The 18,344-nt window shown below is 32.5% G+C and overlaps 2 protein-coding genes and 1 pseudogene across 4 annotated transcripts; 1 reads left to right on the forward strand and 2 right to left on the reverse strand.

Annotated features, from left to right (window-relative positions):
• Nucleotides 1-5,192: 5,192 nt before the first annotated feature.
• On the reverse strand, nucleotides 5,193-7,022 carry LOC112490510 (probable pectin methylesterase CGR3; annotated as a pseudogene).
• A 2,030-nt stretch (nucleotides 7,023-9,052) lies between these two features.
• Nucleotides 9,053-11,131, forward strand: LOC107417625 (uncharacterized). 2 transcript variants are annotated; one of them, XM_048467310.2, is made up of 2 exons: nucleotides 9,053-9,200; nucleotides 10,287-11,131. In XM_048467310.2, the coding sequence occupies exon 2, from the start codon at nucleotides 10,311-10,313 to the stop codon at nucleotides 10,983-10,985; it is 675 nt and encodes a 224-aa protein (XP_048323267.2). In that variant the 5' UTR covers nucleotides 9,053-9,200; nucleotides 10,287-10,310; the 3' UTR covers nucleotides 10,986-11,131. The 2 variants fall into 2 exon arrangements, with proteins under 2 accessions (XP_048323267.2, XP_048323269.2); XM_048467312.2 differs by having other exon boundaries at nucleotides 9,082-9,200; nucleotides 10,293-11,131.
• Nucleotides 11,132-11,996: 865 nt separating this feature from the next.
• Nucleotides 11,997-17,875, reverse strand: LOC107417635 (protein DNA-DAMAGE INDUCIBLE 1). 2 transcript variants are annotated; one of them, XM_016026255.4, is made up of 16 exons: nucleotides 17,669-17,873; nucleotides 17,534-17,566; nucleotides 17,129-17,256; nucleotides 16,393-16,501; nucleotides 16,036-16,152; nucleotides 15,663-15,728; nucleotides 15,500-15,562; nucleotides 15,362-15,406; nucleotides 15,054-15,115; nucleotides 14,364-14,457; nucleotides 13,710-13,802; nucleotides 13,548-13,617; nucleotides 13,316-13,386; nucleotides 12,710-12,767; nucleotides 12,490-12,515; nucleotides 11,997-12,305 (listed from the first exon to the last, which is right to left on the reverse strand). In XM_016026255.4, exons 1-16 carry the CDS (start codon nucleotides 17,732-17,734, stop codon nucleotides 12,177-12,179), a joined length of 1,230 nt encoding a protein of 409 aa, XP_015881741.2. In that variant the 5' UTR covers nucleotides 17,735-17,873; the 3' UTR covers nucleotides 11,997-12,176. The 2 variants fall into 2 exon arrangements, with proteins under 2 accessions (XP_015881741.2, XP_015881747.2); XM_016026261.4 differs by lacking the exon at nucleotides 13,710-13,802 and having other exon boundaries at nucleotides 17,669-17,875.
• Between the last annotated feature and the right edge of the window lie 469 nt (nucleotides 17,876-18,344).

Here is an 18,344-nt window from a genome sequence, read left to right on the forward strand (position 1 = left end):
TTAAGTTTACTTCTTTCCCATCACCAATTTTTTTTTTTGAAAACCAAAAATTAATTTCATGAATTTCTCTAATGCTTTTTTTTCTTTCTTTCTTTTGTTTCCTTTTCATATTTAGTGGCAAGGGATTGGAATGAGCTAGGAGTGACAAACTGTGGAAATGAGACAAAACTCCTAAGTGGATCAGTTATCGAGGTGGATTGCCCAAGGCATTATATGTGGTGAAAGATGTATTAACTGAAATGAGAAAACATGTTCCTAAGGAGAAAAAATCCTAAAAGTTCTGAAAAAATTCTCAAATTGGCACAAAAATTTAATTACCGCAGGGCTTTTGGTAATTACCGATGAAACCTACGGTAATCAATTTATAGCTGTTGGAAAAATTACCCTCGATAATCCACTTTCTTTGTAATTTTCTCACTTTTTCCAAATCTTTTGTGAATTTTTTTGTCAGAATCATTAATAAAGTTATATTTAGCATGTTCTTGGTAGAAACACACATTATCGAAGGTTGTCGGATTGAATTGTGATGATTTGCTTTGAAAAAATTGAACAAATATAAATTGAGGCCACCGATATAATATTCTTGCCATACCATTATTTTCTTGTTGACAACAAACCATCAAATATACCATATATGTAAAAGGCTAAAATATAAATATAAATATTTGGACAAACATATGTATATATGGTATAAATATAAATACTACCAACAACACAATGGCCAAAAAAATATATAATGCTAACAAACTCTTATTGATTCGAATTTAAAAGACACATGACAAAAATATTACAACTTATCATTAACAAAATTCGAATACAATTTTGTATCATGCTCAATCTATGTAGTATGCAATTAGAATGATTGTTAAGCTATTCTTTACGTTGCATTATTCTTAAGGGTTCTCTATGAAGGGAGTTGCAGATTGTCATAGCAGATGAGAGACTTAAGTACAAATTAAATGGGAAGACAAAATAACATGTTAAGAGCCGATTATGTGTCATGGCATATCTTTAAACAAATTGAACGGGAAGACACAATAACTGTGATTTCTCTTTGTCATCGAAGGCCAAAACGATGTCGTTTAAGACTGACCCTAGTAGTAATGTTATTCGGTTCCTATTTGTATCATACTCGATCTATGAAGATGTAGAATAAAATTTATTAGATAAAATAAATTGGAAGTCCACAATTAGAGCTCCAACCTTATAAGGACATTCTCCAACCTTATACCAAAACTCATGTCCTCATAGTAACAAGTATGAAACAAGAAATTTGAAGTCCACAATTAGAGCTCCAATGAAACAAGAAATTTGAAGTCCACAATTTGTAGTGGTACATTTCGAGCATGTGGTCTGAAACTAATTAAATGGGGTCCTGTTCGATGTGTAAAATGAATTAAACAGGGAAAAAGAAGAAGAAGGAAAACTTACTATAGCCTTGAAATCAAAACACAAATAATAAAGGAAAGAAGTAGTAAAACACACTTGCCTTCATGAACATTAAGGTAAGACCCAATTCCATTTGGGCCTGTACCATGCCGATAATCAAGACCATTTTTCCATAGTGGAACTCAAGCAAGAATGTTTAGGGCATTCCCTATAGGAAAATGAACATGTACCTTCCTATCACAAACTTACAAGAATATGGTCAATACATTTCACCTAAAATGAAATACATTATTTGAAAAAGAAAATAAAATACCATTGGTTCCATTAGGAAATCGAGCATTTCCAAGTGCAATATGACCCTTGAGGACCTGTAAAATGAAGCAAACAAAATTACTTTGCAATACTTGAAAAAAATATAATAATAATAATGATAATAAAAAGGAAAAACAAAACAGATTAGCATTTACTGCAGTATAGCATGGTTTTTCATGTTCTGATGGTTTTCCAAAATGAACTGTCCTTCTTATATCAGTTGTTCGATGTAAATACTGCATAAATGCCCATAAAGATAACCACTTATAAGTTAAAAATGTATCAATAGAAAACATAGTCTATCTAGCTAAAATATTTAATAAAAATAAGTGCATGAATGTAGTTTGTAATTTTTACATAATCGTTACCAGTCAAGTACATATAATAGTTAATTATAGCTAACAAGCCTTTGCTCCTGAGTCAAAAAGATATATGCTGTCTGGATTAAACTCAGCACAAGTTTTTGCTTGTGACGCATAATGGATGATTGCAGCATTTGGACCAACCAACGAAATAGTAGGAAAACTTAAGCCTCTAAAATACTGCAGATATAACAGAAAAGAATATCTCTATCATGACAAATTTTGTAACAAAAACATACTCCTCTAGTGTATTACATAATTCAAATTTCAGTTGCTAATTAAAGCAAAGCCCTGACATGTAATGTATAATTAAATTAGCTTCACTTTTCAAAGGATTTTTTATCAGACCTATGCTATGCTAACTAGAAAATCTATCAAAATTATCATTATTTGGTCCATAAGATAAGAAACAAACATAAAACTATTTTGAGGAATGGTACCCCAACATTTTTACTATATCACTTTTTAAGAAGAACATTTAAAAGTGGTTGATAAAGTATGAATTAACATATCCATGTCAAAGTTCATTTAAAAGTTGAATACCCTTCATTTCTCTTCATATGTTGCACGAAACACACATTAAGGGACTTGTGGGAGTCAAAAAATTTGTCAACTGTAATTACCGAAAGTCCTTCGATAATTACCGATGAAACCTTCGATAATTTTTCTAGCAAGGGCAATTTGATTACCGATGGTTTCATCGGTAATTACCGAAGGTCCTATGGTAATCAAATTTTTTTTGGCAATTTTAGAACTTTTTTTGAACTTTATGGGGATTTTGCTATTTAGAATCATTGATGAATGTATATTTTGCATGTTGTTGCATGAAACACACATTAGGGGACTTGTGGGAGTCAAAAAATTTGTCAACTGTAATTACCGAAGGGCCTTTGGTAATTACCAATGAAATTTTCGATAATTTTTTTAGCAAGGGCAATTTGAATATCGATGGTTTCATCGGTAATTACCAAAGGCCCTACAGTAATCAAATTTTTTTGGCAATTTTAGAACTTTTTCCAAACTTTATGGGGATTTTGCTGTTAGGATCATTGATGAATGTATATTTTGCATGTTGTTGCACGAAACACACATTAAGGGATCTGTGGGAGTCAAAAAATTTATCAACTGTAATAACCGAAAGGCCTTTGGTAATTACCAATGAAACCTTCGGTAATTTTTCTAGCAAGGGTAATTTGATTACCGATGGTTTTATCAGTAATTACCGAAGGCCCTACAGTAATCAAATTTTTTTGGCAATTTTAGAACTTTTTCCGAACTTTATAAGGATTTTTCTATTTAGGATCAGTGATGAATGTATATTTTGCATGTTGTTGCACAAAACACATATTAGGGAACTTGTAGGAGTCAAAAAATTTGTCAACTGTAATTATCGAAGGGCCTTCGATAATTACCGATGAAACTGTCGGCATCGGTAATTACCGATGCACCATCCGTATTGATTTTTTTTTTAAATGTTTTCACTTCTTAAGGTCTGTTTCTCTCTTATTTAGTTTCGGATAAACACTATTTAAATGTTTTCACTTCTTAATGTTTTTTTTTCTTTAATTTTGTCAACGGTTATCATTAATAAAGCTAGATTTAACATGTTCTTAGTGGAAACACATACTATCATCGGATGGAATTGTGGTGATTCTTTTGTGACGGTGGACAAATGTCAATTATCGACGATGTATCGGTAATTACCGTTGGGCATTAATAACATCCTTGTAACAGTAAGAAACTTACAAAATACTGAACACAAAATGATATTTTACTAACACAATACAATAGATGACTTATAAAAAGGAGAAATGCAAATCTAAAAGAGGTTGGAAGAAGCTTTCAAGCTGGGAATATTCTCCAATCTAAAACTAACTAAATTTTAATGCATACCATTAAAACAAGTTCAAATGGTCCCAGGAATTTTAATCTTTCATCTATATGATTAAGTTTGGGGCTTTGAGATTTTATATCATAACAGCATATGGTTATATAGATGGGGTCTATTTAAGCATTAAAAGTGCCTTTTTTTTATGATGAATTAAAAAGATATCTTCTGCTAGATACTGTTAGTACTATAGGCACTATATCAATGGTCCCATATGCCACATGGCCATTACAGAGGTATAGGACCTTACGAGGCGATACAAAGGTAAATCAAAACACAGCATAGTTGAATCGGTTTTTTTCTGCTGTGCTGGTGGTAAAAGTGGCTTGTCCAAACGAAGGGTAGGAACAAATATAGCAGATAATTATGAAACATAAGTACGATAATAGACAAACCTGCCCTTGTCATCCAGGCCCAATAAATTATCTCCAACTGGACCCTACAACAAATGACACTTGGATTTTGTTACGTTTGAAGGAGAATGACTGTCTACACAAGGAGCAGAGCTCGTTTAGATCTTTATAGAAACTTAGTAATGCCCCAAAAAAAAAAAAAAAAGGCAAAGAACAGAGGTCCCACCTTAATTAAGCAGATGTTGGAGGACAAAGAACCATTTATGTTCCATGCCACAACTAAGCAAAAGTCCTTGTATCAAATTAAAATTATTTTGTTTTGGAAAGGCTAAAGAATGAAGATGATAAAAGCAAGCATCATAGAGATATAACGATTGAGAGACTAATTTTCATTTTCATTATTTTTGTTCCATAATAGAGAACAAAATAAGTAAAAGAGTACTTACCAACATGTATAATATATATACATTCTTGTATGGTTCGCATTTTTATTTTTTTTTTTCCTCTCTGCAATCTCACAGGTTTAGAAAAATTACCTCTTCAAGTACCTTCTAACCTAAATTACCTCTCCAGAAAAATTACCGCTTCAAGTACTTTCTAACCTATATATTAACACTTCTTCATTCACTTAAGATATAGTCCCTTCCAAAAAAAGCAAAAATTTAACAGCTGGTTTTTATTTCCTTCTAGTGTCTCTATATGCTCTCTCCCCTTTCAGATTAAGAATGGATGCAATATTAAATTTGTTTCACAACTTGAGAAACCAAGCGGATACTGAGAGTACCAAAGTATCTGTTTATATAACAATTAGCATACTCAGATAACAATATAGGACCCTTCTGAACACATACCACACTCATTCTTGCTTTAACTTTAAAATAATAACTTAAATAAAATAATACAATTCATATTCTTGTGAACAATACAACTGAGGGGAAAGATTGATAGTCTCCTACAGAAAAAATCGTCTGAGATGAATTATCAAAAATAGCACCTCCAAGTGCTTCAAGAGTGATAAAAAAAATTTTAAAAAAAAAATTCAAAATGTTAATGGAATGGCATAAGGTAAAAAATTTGGCATTTTGAGACATGACATCTTTGTCGCTGCATGCTCAAACTTCTTGATAGTAGCTTCATTCTCCTCCAAGCTAGTCTGAACAAAATACTTGACCCACCAGGATGAACTCCTCATCTTAGCCTTCAAAAAGGAAAATAAAAATAAAAATGCCAGTGTGTCGGTTATTTAGAAAATTAAATTGTTTATAAGATGATATTCAGACTAAAGCAGCCACGAGACACAGGAATATCTGCAGCACAATAATATGAGCTCAAATATTAAGATAAACCAGCCTTTCAAATGAAAACCTTTCATTCCTAAAGCAAAAAAGGTTGTTTTTTTTTCTTCGGTAAGCTTTTTAAATTCCTTATATTTTCTTTGATTCCTAAACCTCTCCATCCAATCTCACCATCTCAAGCAAAGGAAGATTATCATGAAAATGATCAATAACAAAATGTTAGCAGTTAATAGCTTATCACAATGAATTAAACAACTTTTGAAATAAAAGAAAAGCATATGAAAAATAAGTTTCAAATGCAGATATTCTTACCACCCTTCCATATTTGGATTCTGAAACTTTAGCTTTCCGATGACCAGGAGAGCCTGAATGGACATTTCAAAAGATGTCACTAGAAAACAATCATATATTTTTCATCCCAATATAGAAGTTTTACTACCATAAGTATCAAGCAAAGATTACTTTGAAGTTTGAACATCATAATAGAGCAGTTTTCTCAAAGAACTGATATCATTTAAATACTATGACTGTCCAGTACATTCAAACACAACAAGGAAAATCAAAATTTGCTGTCAAATAGAAATGTGAATATTAGAGAACCTTCTTTTAATTTATTAAATGTTTAAAGCATCTCATAATATTACAACATAATTTATACGAAAACTTTAAAAACATCCTACCACCTTTTGCTTTCGTTGGCATGTGGGAAGGCATTAAGGAAAAAATCTTAAAGCATTCCAATTTAATAATTGTGAAACTTGGGATTAAGAAAAATGCACCAAGATTGGAAGATAACATCATAATCTCATATAAAATTTGGTTTTCATGGTCTTCACTAAAAGATACTTATGTGCCAATTATCCATATATCTTATGTTCAGGAAGCACAGATTGCCAATCAATGCAAAAAAAAACAGTTACTAGAGACTCAGAATAAAGAGAGCATAAAGAGCAGCAATAGATAACCACATAGAAATGCAATTAACAAACAAAATACAGGGTAAAGCCTCTGTACTTTCACAAAATCTATTTAACAACTGTACGATCTTTTCACCTGTAAAGATCACAAGCCCATCAATAGATACCCTTGCCAGATCTGGGAGGGTCTTGTTAAGGTACCTAGGAGACAAATATTCCAATGCATCTGAAACAATTACGAGAGAAAATGATTTTGGCCTGTATGGAAGTGGAAACTTGATGTCGGCAATAGGCACAATGCCTTTCTTCATAAGAGCTTTGCAGTTTCTATCAGCATCCTCTATGTCATATGGTTCCACACCCGAGGCTTCAGTTTCTTTCTCCTTTAGCAATTTAGAAACCACTGAACAAGTATCAGGGCCAACATGCAGAATTTTGTGCATGCTGTCACCATATGCCTTTGCTAGGATGGGAATTGCTCGTTGGACCTCCACCGTGCATAAAAATCACCTGGAAATAAAAGGAAGTTAAAATCCTCAAAAGAGGTGACACCATGGAAAGTTAAGCTCTTTTTCAGAAGGAACAATTTCAACTTAATCTACCATGAACTTTTATATAACTTTTCAATTGGGTTGGCACTTCTACAATGTTCAAACAAGCGAGCAGCAAATATGCATTTTAAAGTTAGTTACTCAACAGTGAAATACATTATGAATTGATTGATCATAGGCTACATTGTTCATGGAAAATATGGTTTAAGCATGGTCGAAGCCTTACTACACAGGAATAGCTAAAGGAAAGCTCTGGGGAAAAAAATATCATCCGAGACTAAATCATCAAATACATAGTTATGCATCCATAATCACTCCACCTTTGATTTCAAAATCCAAAATTCATGAATAAATTCCAAGTAACACAAAATATGCAGCAACTAACATACGAAAATGTCAAACAAACAAGAAAAAAAGACCCAAAAAAAAAAATATTTACCTTCAACCTTGCCAACAGCCTCCTTAATGTTGACAAATCCACCTGTCATATTAAAGCTGAATTGCAGTCAAGCATAGCGAGTATAACAAAAATATCCCGCAAAGTAGTTCTCAGCCAAAACGTGATTGATAAACAGCCTCCCTAATGTTGACAAATCCACCTGTCATATTAAAGCCGAATTGCATTCAAGCATAGCGAGTATAACAAAAATATCCCGCAAAGTAGTTCTCAGACAATAACAAATTGATCATAAATTTTATGATATGATTACAGGGTTTAGATAATGAAAATTTGTGGTGGTCTATAACAAAAACTAGGAAATACACGATCAGACAATCATTTCCAGAGAAGTTCATATTCCTAAAGTGCGGAATTATAAGATGCCATTATCAAAATCAGCTCTTTATGTGTGTTTTACTTGCACGTACGTGTGATAAGTTAACATAGATAGTAACAAGGTAAAAACAACTATACTAAGATACGAATCAGTATCTTAAGACGGTGTATTTTATGACAGTTGTGCTGTCAAATATGGCATAGAAAAGGCTCAGAATTTATGACATACCCATTAAATTGAACAAGCGGAATGGTGACAACACGAATTTGATTTTTGGAAGTGCAACGAAAGCCCATGAAACAGCTCCTACAAAAGGCTCTGTTGGTATCAATCTCAATTTGACCCAAAGTTCCCCATCAATATCAAAATCTCGAACACCAATTGACACCACAATTGGTATAATGCCAAACTTTAGTGACAGCATTAAAAGCATACAGGCACCTCCAGTATAACAGAGACAGATTTGGTACCTGGATGAAATCAAAAGAAATATCTGCAGTTAGTTAAAATATTTAGCATACAAGTTTCAAAAAAAATAATTAAATATTTAGAGTATCCATAAAGAAAAAAAAAAACATAATCCTAATTTTGATTCCAACTTATCCTAAAATTAATCAGGAAAAAAAAAAAAACACCCACAAATGTTTTAAAAAAAACCCCCAAAAACTAATCAAATCGAAAAATCAAAGGAAAAATAAAGCAAACAGACCAAGCGTTTTATCAAAGAGGCCAAGCAAAACAACAAGCTTGGGCATTTGCTTCCGCCATGAAGCACCACCCTTGAGCTTCGTATAAAAATCCATGTCCTCCTTCTTCACAATACCCTAATTTCGAATTCCAAACCATCAATTTCTTTGTATGGAATTTTGACGACCAGAGAGATGAAACGAGGCTGTTTGGCAAAAAGGCAACTAAGTGAAGAAAGCTTGATGAATGAGAAGAAATGAGCCAGCTTTGGGGGAAAGATGATGAAAGAGAAGAGAAAAATCGGATGAAAAAAAGAAAAAAAAAACAGAAAAAAAATTAAAAAAATAAAAATATTTAATTTGGATATAAAAATATTTTAAGATAAATTAAAAAGGTATAAAAAAAATACTAAATGAAAAGGTAAAAATCGTTAAGGTCGTTCCTACAAAGACATTGGACCAAATTTTCCAAATAAATATTATATATATGTGTATATATATGAAACAAGGCCCAACCCATTAATAGAGGGCAACCAATAACCCCAAGCCCAACCCATTAATAACAGAAGACTGAATAAAAGCAAAACCCTGGCTGTACCTCGCTTCCTCTTTGGAGCCTCTCTCTGTGCCGCTCTGTGAAAACGAAGACGCTGAGAAATATCTGAGATTAGGTAACCGTCTCTTTGTGCTTTCAAGATTTGGTTTTTATTTTTCATTATTGTTAAGTTTTATTCAAATTAGGCTGTAAACGAACTATAGCTTTCTGGGTATGGTTAAATTTATACGTTTTCTGTTTATTATATGTTTAGCGCTCTTTATGTCTATATAGGGAATAAATTCTTAAAAAAAAAAAAAAAAAAAGTTTCAGTTTTTCATTCTGGTTCTGCGCCAGTTTTCATGTTTGTTCTATTTTGAGCTTGTAGAAAAGATTTCCAAGCTTTAATTATATAATATATATATATATATATATATATGTATATATATATTTTTTACACTTTTCTTACTCTATCATGTACTTTACCCTTGGAAAAACTTTTTATGTTTCGTGTTTGATTGAATCTCTTGCTTATCAATTATAGATTGGTCTTTTCTTAGTTTTTCTTTTCCTTTTCGAAGTATCGTATTGTTTATGCCAAATGTTCTGGTTAGAATTCTTGGCTTTGTTTGATGCTGGTGAGATGAGATTAAGAGTCAGAGGTTTATTTTCACTTTGCTACAATGTTTAGGTGCTGAGACGTGGAAGGAAAAAAAGACTTTGGATCTCAAATAATCTTGCATGTAGCTTCTTGCAGTTGATTTTGTTATTCAATAACCCTGTCTTTTTGTTTTCCATTGGTCAGTTTAGTTGTCCATAAAGCTGTTAGTTAACTGTCAGGGTATTTACGTGCGTCTATCTGTTGCTTCAGCATATAGGATTCTGGAGCATTTTTGCTGGTTAAGTTGCTGCAATTTGATATTTGGTTTTTCATTTCAAAAGAAAAATAATTGAAAGGAATATAATATTGGCTCTATTACAAGGGATAGGGAAAGCAACTTTAGAGTGAACTAGGACAAGGAATCCCTGATTCCCGTTAATCATAATAATTAGATATACTTACAAATAGCTTACACTTTCATGACCTTGTTTTCCCAAACTCATTATCTTTGGTTATTTTGACTTTCAAAATTTTGTTCCAATTTCCCTTGTATTTACAGCAATTATTTTTATTTTATTTTTTTAAGGTTAGTTTAAACTAAATTTTGTTGAATCTCTCAAGGTTCAGAGTTAGAACAACTGGAAAATGCAGTCTAAGGAGGCTCCTGCTTCCATGGAAGTAGAAGAAAATCATTCTGGACCAAATTCTACATCTGGTTCTTTGCCACCAAAGCCGAAGTTTGAGCCTTTGAAGCCTCATGAGATGTCTGATGGTCAAATTCAATTCCGGAAAGTCTCGGTTCCTCCTCATCGTTATTCGCCTCTTAAGAAAGCATGGATGGATATCTACACGCCAATATATGAGCAGATGAAGATTGACATTCGAATCAATCTCAAGGCTCGCAAGGTTGAATTAAAGACCAGAACAGACACACCTGATGTTAGTAATCTACAGAAGTCTGCCGATTTTGTTCATGCTTTCATGATGGGTTTCGATGTGATAGACGCCATTGCACTTCTGCGGATGGATGAGCTCTATGTGGATTCTTTTGAGATCAAGGATGTTAAGACTCTTCGTGGAGAGCACTTGTCTCGTGCCATAGGAAGATTGTCTGGTAAAGGTGGTAAAACAAAGTTTGCGATTGAGAATGCTACAAAGACTAGGATTGTAATTGCAGACACCAAGATTCACATACTGGGGTCTTTTGCAAATATTAAGGTTGCTAGGGACTCTCTTTGTAGCCTTATTTTAGGTTCACCTGCTGGAAAGGTGTATTCAAAATTAAGAGCAGTGACTGCTAGATTGGCAGAAAGGTTTTGATTCTGTAAGGCAGTAAAAGTTTTGATTCTTCATTTGTAATATTGTGAGTGAGTGTAGTTTGGCTTAGTGTTAAACATGTGAGGAGCCTGTTATGTCAAATTACTCGATTGTTATGATTTCATGCATACTTACATTCCTTTCTTGGATCTTCATTCAACAGCAGATTAACCAAACATAATCGCAAAAAATATTGTTTTTCGTATCTAAAGGTCATATGCCTGCTACACGGAACATGAGTTTATATGCTATTGATGATTATTTCCCTCTTTTGTTATTATTATTTTTTTATAGACTATGAATCATATTCTATGGTAGGTGGAAGTTTATTCCACCACTCTGATTTTTGCTCCATCATGGATGTGTTATGTAATTACCTACCATAATCAGCTAGCAGATAATGTGCATAGCAGACGATGTATGTGTTTGAAAAGGGTAGTTTTAAATTAAATCGAGGTTCCAAAAGGTGTGAGGCAATAAGCTTAGGCGCGGCTTCATGATAACAAAAATATAGGAACACCCTATTACGCATTACCTTGAAAGTTAAGATATGTAAGTCTATATCATCCTGATTGATGCGTTAAAGTTAGCAAGAACTAATCACAATAATAGATTTATAAAAATTTCAAGTTTTTAGATTTCCAATAAAAATAATCTTTTAAATCATAAATACTATAATTACTTAACAATTTACGGGGATATCTAACCATAGAGAAGTAGTCATTTTTTCATTTTAATTTATTTTGGTTTATTGTTCAAAAAAAAAAAAAAAAAGAGACAAACAAACTTCATTGGTTTATTTAATCTTAAAAGATGAAATTTTTAAAAAAATAAAAAGGCGGGCCTTATTGCACGCACCTAAGCCTCGCTTTAGTGACAAGATAAATCGTTGAGCTAGCTTGTCGTAGGGTGATATGGTTACTTGCGCAGAAACAATCCTCAAAAGAATTTACCATTAAGAGATCTATAACAAAATGGAAGTTCTAACAGAAAAGAAAATTTCAATGGAAAAGGTTTAGAACATCAAATGGTTCAAGTTTTCATTTGAATTGCAACACTTTTCGCTGGTATAGATAGCTTAAATGAAATGAGCTACCTAATATACAATTTCTGAACTAAAATTTTTTTTTTATAATTGAATTTTTCCAATAAATCATTATTCGCCCAATAAATCAATTGAAGTACATGTCCGATTCAACCCCCAAAAAGAAATCCAGCTGCCTGTTCTTCGTTGCCATTAAATAATTTAAGAGCTTGTATGACCGCCTCTCTTCCGAACCCTAGCTCAACAAGCTTTGCAACTTTGGCTTCAAAATCATTCCCCTGCACCACATAATTATTTGATAGAATCTCAGGCAATTTCTTCTCATTACAAACTGTACCGACCATGAAGTGCTTGTATAATAACGGCAGCGGTAAACTCAACAAGAATTGTTGACTGATAGCTATAATATAGTAGAGGCTAAATTTCTACAATGAAATTATCAAAGATAAAAAGAACTTTTACCTGAGCTGTGTCACCGCGAGCATTTCCTGCAGATCCATCACATGGGAAAGGGACGAAAAAGAAGAAGAAAGAAATCACTCATTATCATGAAAAACCATTTCATGTCAAGCAAATATGAATAAATTCAAGAAGTGAGAACCAACGAATTAAATCATACTAATACAAAATAAATGGAATATGAAGTATCCCCTGACAACTACAACTAAATTCAAAAACTAACCAGAAGACTGGCCTCCTGTTGATACGGTTTTGCTTTTACCTGTTGTTCCAGATGTCAACTGAAGAGTAACAGAAGAATAAAGAAAGTTAGATAGAGTTCAGCATATATACTAGAACTGCAGTGCCAAATATGACTACACGAAAATGGTTTTTTTTTTTTTTGGTTTGGGGTAGGAGCCACAAGTATATGATGGAGTTAACCCAATTAAGAATTTAAAGTACTGCAATTTTTCACCTCACACAAAACCAATAAACTCCTACTGGCGTTATTAATATCCAGAAAACTATTGCTTTCAGAGTCAATGAGAGTAGCTATAAATTGTCTATGAGCCAATCTTTGTTATGTAAATTTTCTTTCAAACAATAGTACATTCACACTCATGCATGAGGAAAGAACAATTCGTTTTTGGAAATCTCTCTTTGAAGATGATGGAAAAGTCCAGAATGTGACCCTCTAAATTCTTTTTTCAATAATATGTGCAAGAGCAGAATTTGCATAAAAATGTTCTAAGAAATCAGATATAAACTGCAGAATTATGTGATCAGTCAATACAACATCCAGAAATATTCACTTAGAGGAAAACTACCAAGGTAAAGGTATACTTACCACATCTCCAGAACCAGATGCTTGCTTGGAGTGCCTTTGTTCATCAAGAAAATGAGAAGGTATGTCTTTTTCTGAAATTGATACATAACGGACAGTTAAATGTCTTTCTTTCAAAAAGATTGACCATGATGATTTCCAGAGATTTAGTTGCAAAGAAAGAAGCTCATGCATATACAAATTGAAAAGTGAGCAACTCTTAAGTGTTAGAGCACTCGGAGATTGAAAGACCAACCTTGCAAAAATGGGACAGAAACTTCTCCTCCACCAACTCTGAGAACATTCTCTCTTAAATCTATGATACACTGAAATCATAAGCTAACTCAGAAATGACAAGAGATTATGAACCACAGAGAAAGATGCATCTATAAGCCATTAATTAAATAAAGGACGCTACCTGATGCTTACGGAGCATATCCAGACCAAAGAGAAATTCCATATTGGGAGCATCCAGTACCAAGAATGAGCAAGGGTAAAATATATTCCCAATCTACCGGTAGAATATCAATTATGTGTTAGCCAAGCATCAAAAATGATCATTTAAATGCTAGCATTATCCAATTCATTAATTTTATTAATAATAACAAGGGCAATTAGGAAAATTATATCGATTGTGTATAGAAAAGGGACTGTGTGTTTGTATACTTTATACACATACATCTGACATGCAAAGAGAGGGGGGGTGTTCAATGGTATGAAAAGGAGCTAAAGATTATCGGTAAGTTATGTTTTTTTATCATGAGTCAAATAATCTAATTGTAAATACTTAAAAGTTAGAAATCACTCAAAAGTTAGAAATCATGTGTGAAAATGTCGTAACAAATTTGGTATCCAACCAAAGCTTAAGATTTATGAGGTATATAAACATTGAAATACATGCCTGTAAGATGCAAGCAGACATGTATACAAGTGCATCCTTGATCCAACACATCAAAGGACACAAGAAACCACTTGCATTGAAAAACAAGGCACCCCCATTCACACAAATGTTATAACAATATAATAACAACATAAATATCTGAAATTCATTCTCCAGACTGGTGAATGTTACCTTGATTGGAGCTACATGTATTCGACCTAATATCTCTGACTGACCAACCCCATGAGCAACGCCCTTGTAACGTTGATCTAAAAGCCTTAGCAATCTGGGACATACCATGCCCATAACAAAAGATCAAAAAGCCTTATCAATTGAAAGTTTTACAATGCGAAAAGAAACAGAAATAACATTCCTAGTGAAAAGATCTGTATAAATATTTTAAAGTAAAAGTTGTATCCTTGCTCAAATAAAACTTATTATGATTTGATCAAAAGAGTGGATAAAAGAATATAAATGAAAATATCATCAAATGAAAACTGTTACATAACCACTTTAAATTTTCTCTCCTTATCTAAGCCATAAATCTTTCACATACTCATGCATGCTCTTTTTGAATAAAAAATATACATTAGTAGCCAATCATGAAAAAACAGAACACATCCAAAAGTCCATGTGTAAGAGTCTAACAAGTACAGTACAGTGAAACAAGCCCCTGATTCGCTGGTTCAACTGACAATGCATTACTAAGCATTATGATAAGAGGCACAAACACATGCAGGATGTATACAATCATGGCTCTTAATAATGTATCAAGCATTGTTTTAAGAGAAAAAAACAAAAAAAAAAACAAAAAAAAAAAAAGCAATTATTAAATGAACTAGAATTCAAATAGAGTCCATTAGATATGGATACAACACATACCCACAACGCTCAGCACAGCTTTTTGATATGATTGTTGACTGAGCTCCACTATCAACAAATGCCTAAAACAAAGTTAAAAAAATTAAGCCAACAACTATATTTTACCAAAAGAGCTGCATAACTTATAACAATCTCAAGTGAATCTGCAAAAAGTCAAAAGGAGGCCAAGAATGTCATACAATTAGAGAAAGTAACATAAATAACATAAGAAACATTGTAGCCTTCAGTTATCTCATATTAAACTGAACTGAGGTAAAAGGAAAGTAGCAGCATAGCACATCCTTAACTATTTAAAACTTTCTATTTACCTTCAAAGGAACACCATTGACCTCCATGTCAACATACAACATAACCTGAAGGTTACAGAAAAAAAAAATTAAGCTTCCTACAAAACCAAGAGATGATGAAATAAAGAAACAGCATATAGAAGTTGATTTCATACTTACCACCCTGGCAAAAGCTTCTGGATTATGTTCCAGGGCTGCTGCCCAGTTTTCATCAATACCTTTCTGTAATGTATTTAGAAATATTGCAAAACGTTACAATAGAATGAATTCTTATATGCCATATTCATGCATGTTACCCTAAAAAAACAAAACACATACAAACCTGACGTATAGCTGCTTCAATCTTCTTTTGTGCTTCAACATCAAAGGGATCAGCATACAGAAGGGCCTACCTCACACAATAACATGAATATAGATAAATTCACAACCTCATCAATCAACGTTAGTTTTAAGTTTATTATGACAAATCATATACTTAAGAAGCCTTGTAAGACAAGAAGAAATAAACAACTTGCTAGAGAAATATAATTAATTGACGGTTGAAATTCTTAAATGTTTCCAAAAAACTAAAGACATCAGAAACCATTTTCAGAAAATAGTAAGATATGGAAACAGATGACAACTAAAGACAAGGAATCAGAAATTGAGCAGAACTTAACCAACAAAGGGTCTAGAGAACCAGAAAGGCTACTTACAAGCTCCTCTTCTTGTTGACGTTTATATTCAGATCTTTGTTTATTACGCTCCCGTAAAATGTCCTGCAATTTATTCAGATCGCTCCCAAGAACAGCTTGTGCTAATTCAGGATCACTCTGTAAGAAAAAATGGCTAATGGCATAAATTCTCAAGAAATAGTTCATGCCTATAAAATTACAGCATTGGAATTAAAAGAAATAAAGGGATAAGCAATAAGAAATCGTTATAAATGGAAGAACTGTTCATTATGAAAAACTAATTCATCTTATTGCAGCTTTCTTTAGAACCATAAGAAACTTTAACATACAACCTTACCTAAAACCAAAAGGAAAGCTTAGAAAAAAATACTACTTTACCTGAAACAGCTGTCCCATTAAATTAGAATCATTCCTAATTTGCTGCTGGAACGCCCCAGGGTCTACTGCAGAACCATCCTGATTGAAGCTCAGATCATTCGAAGAAGCACTGAAATAGTTTAAATTTGCAACAGTTAAAACGAGAAGGCATGATTAAATTCTTAGTACATACAAACCCAAGCAATGACAAAACCTAAAAGCTAAAACTAAAAGTTCAGATGCAAATCATCTGGGGTTCGGTGACTATGAATCACATAAGAATGGGACAGCAACTGTAAACTATATGCTGGCAATAGAAGTTAATATGGTCATTTTGTAAAGGAGATATTTTCTATCAAAATTGAAACCAAGCACACCCGGATTTTGTGGTCATTATATAGTTGGGTACTTTGAACATATCCGCGCAAAAACTAATGGGCTAATACACATATAAGTCCAACAAAATATTCTTTTGCATTCTTTGACTAAAAAAAAAAAAAATTAATAATAATGTTTTTCATTCTATGTCAAAAAAAAAAATTAATGTTTTTCATTCTATGTCCCCCAAAAAAAAAATAAATAAATAAATAAAATTAATCTTTTGCATCATTTAGCTTCCTGCAAATTCTTTCATAACCTATTCAACTAAAACTACCCCAATTCCTCAACGTAGATTGTGCTACAGTGCTCGTACTCCATGTGAAGAGGTTTACCAAACTTATTAACCCTTTAGACAATAAAGTTATAAGAAAAGTACCTAGATGCGGCATTAGATACCATCATCACCAAATCTTCATCTTTTACACCAAGAGCACTCAGTTTCTCAAAATTTCTCATCTCCTTCCCATTGAATAGCAGCTGCTGCTGTTGCAGAGGTACACGGGTCTGTTTATAGCACCATTCCAAAACGTCCACAAATCAGAAATTATACAACCAATAATCATCAAAAAAAACAATCTTTGTACACAATTATTGGTTACCCAAATAATCGAAAAACAAAGAAACAAATAAATCTACTGCATAAGGCTTCTCAATAGCACTAGTAAACGAGCAGTGAAAGATCTAAAGCTATAAAGTTCAATCCTTTTTCTGCATTACGGGTCAGAAAACACAGCCAAAAATAAAAAATAAAAAAATAACCAAAAATAAGCAGTTTTCTCACCTCTACTTCAAGCAGAGCCTTTACGTTTTCAACCTGTCGCAAATTAAAGGAAAATAAAAAATAAAACAAAGAACAAAATTAAATTAAAGAAATAAAATAAAAGGAGAGAAAAACAAATTAGGGTTTTATTTTTACAGTTTCATGAGGATCAACGTCTAGGGAGAGGATCTGTTCGTCTGCAGTCATCACAGTGATCTTCATCTTCTCTTTCTGGGAGTGAAAGTTTGAAGCTTTTTTCTTTTCGTTTTTTCTTTGTTCCTTCACTCCCACTTACCAACTTTAATATAAAGAAAAGTGATAATTCTAATGCTACTAAAGCTTTGTTTACTACTCTCTCTCTCTCCTCTTCATCCTTAAGTTACCTTCACATTTAAAAATTTTAAAAAATAATAATAATAATTTCTGAAAATAAATGGACTCATCCAATTTTTCTCATATATTTCTATATTTCAAATGATAAATTGAAATTTTAAAACATTGGTAAAAGATTAAATATTTCTTAATATCTCTGGATATTTTGATCAGTAAAGGCAAATTTACATTACTACTACTTGTTTAAAAAAAATCGGCGAAATCTATTTTGGTTTGTTGTATAATTTATCTTATTCAAAAGGGAAAAACTAATAATTATTTCAATATTTTGCTAATTATTTGTGGTTTTTTTTTTTTTGGGTCAAAATCATGTGAAGTGGTTTGACCATTGGCGCCAGAGAGGCACAATTCATATATTTACATTTTGATTCTGAATTTTTTTTTTATATATATATTTTAGTTTTTGGATTTTAATTTTTATTGTATACTGATCCTTAAA

The sequence above is a fragment of the Ziziphus jujuba genome, chromosome 1 (genome assembly GCF_031755915.1).
Source record: "Ziziphus jujuba cultivar Dongzao chromosome 1, ASM3175591v1".
Taxonomy (NCBI): domain Eukaryota; kingdom Viridiplantae; phylum Streptophyta; class Magnoliopsida; order Rosales; family Rhamnaceae; genus Ziziphus; species Ziziphus jujuba.

Excerpts from the sequence above, each read along its gene's own strand:
- LOC107417635 (XM_016026255.4), bottom strand. The coding sequence starts at position 17,734 with ATGAAGATCACTGTGATGACTGCAGACGAACAGATCCTCTCCCTAGAC. Across the intron at positions 16,502-17,128 it reads GTATCTAATGCCGCATCTAG|TGCTTCTTCGAATGATCTGA; the intron begins GTACTTTTCTTA and ends AAACTATTTCAG. Across the intron at positions 15,116-15,361 it reads TCAATGGTGTTCCTTTGAAG|GCATTTGTTGATAGTGGAGC; the intron begins GTAAATAGAAAG and ends ACTTTGTTTTAG.
- LOC107417625 (XM_048467310.2), top strand. The coding sequence starts at position 10,311 with ATGCAGTCTAAGGAGGCTCCTGCTTCCATGGAAGTAGAAGAAAATCAT.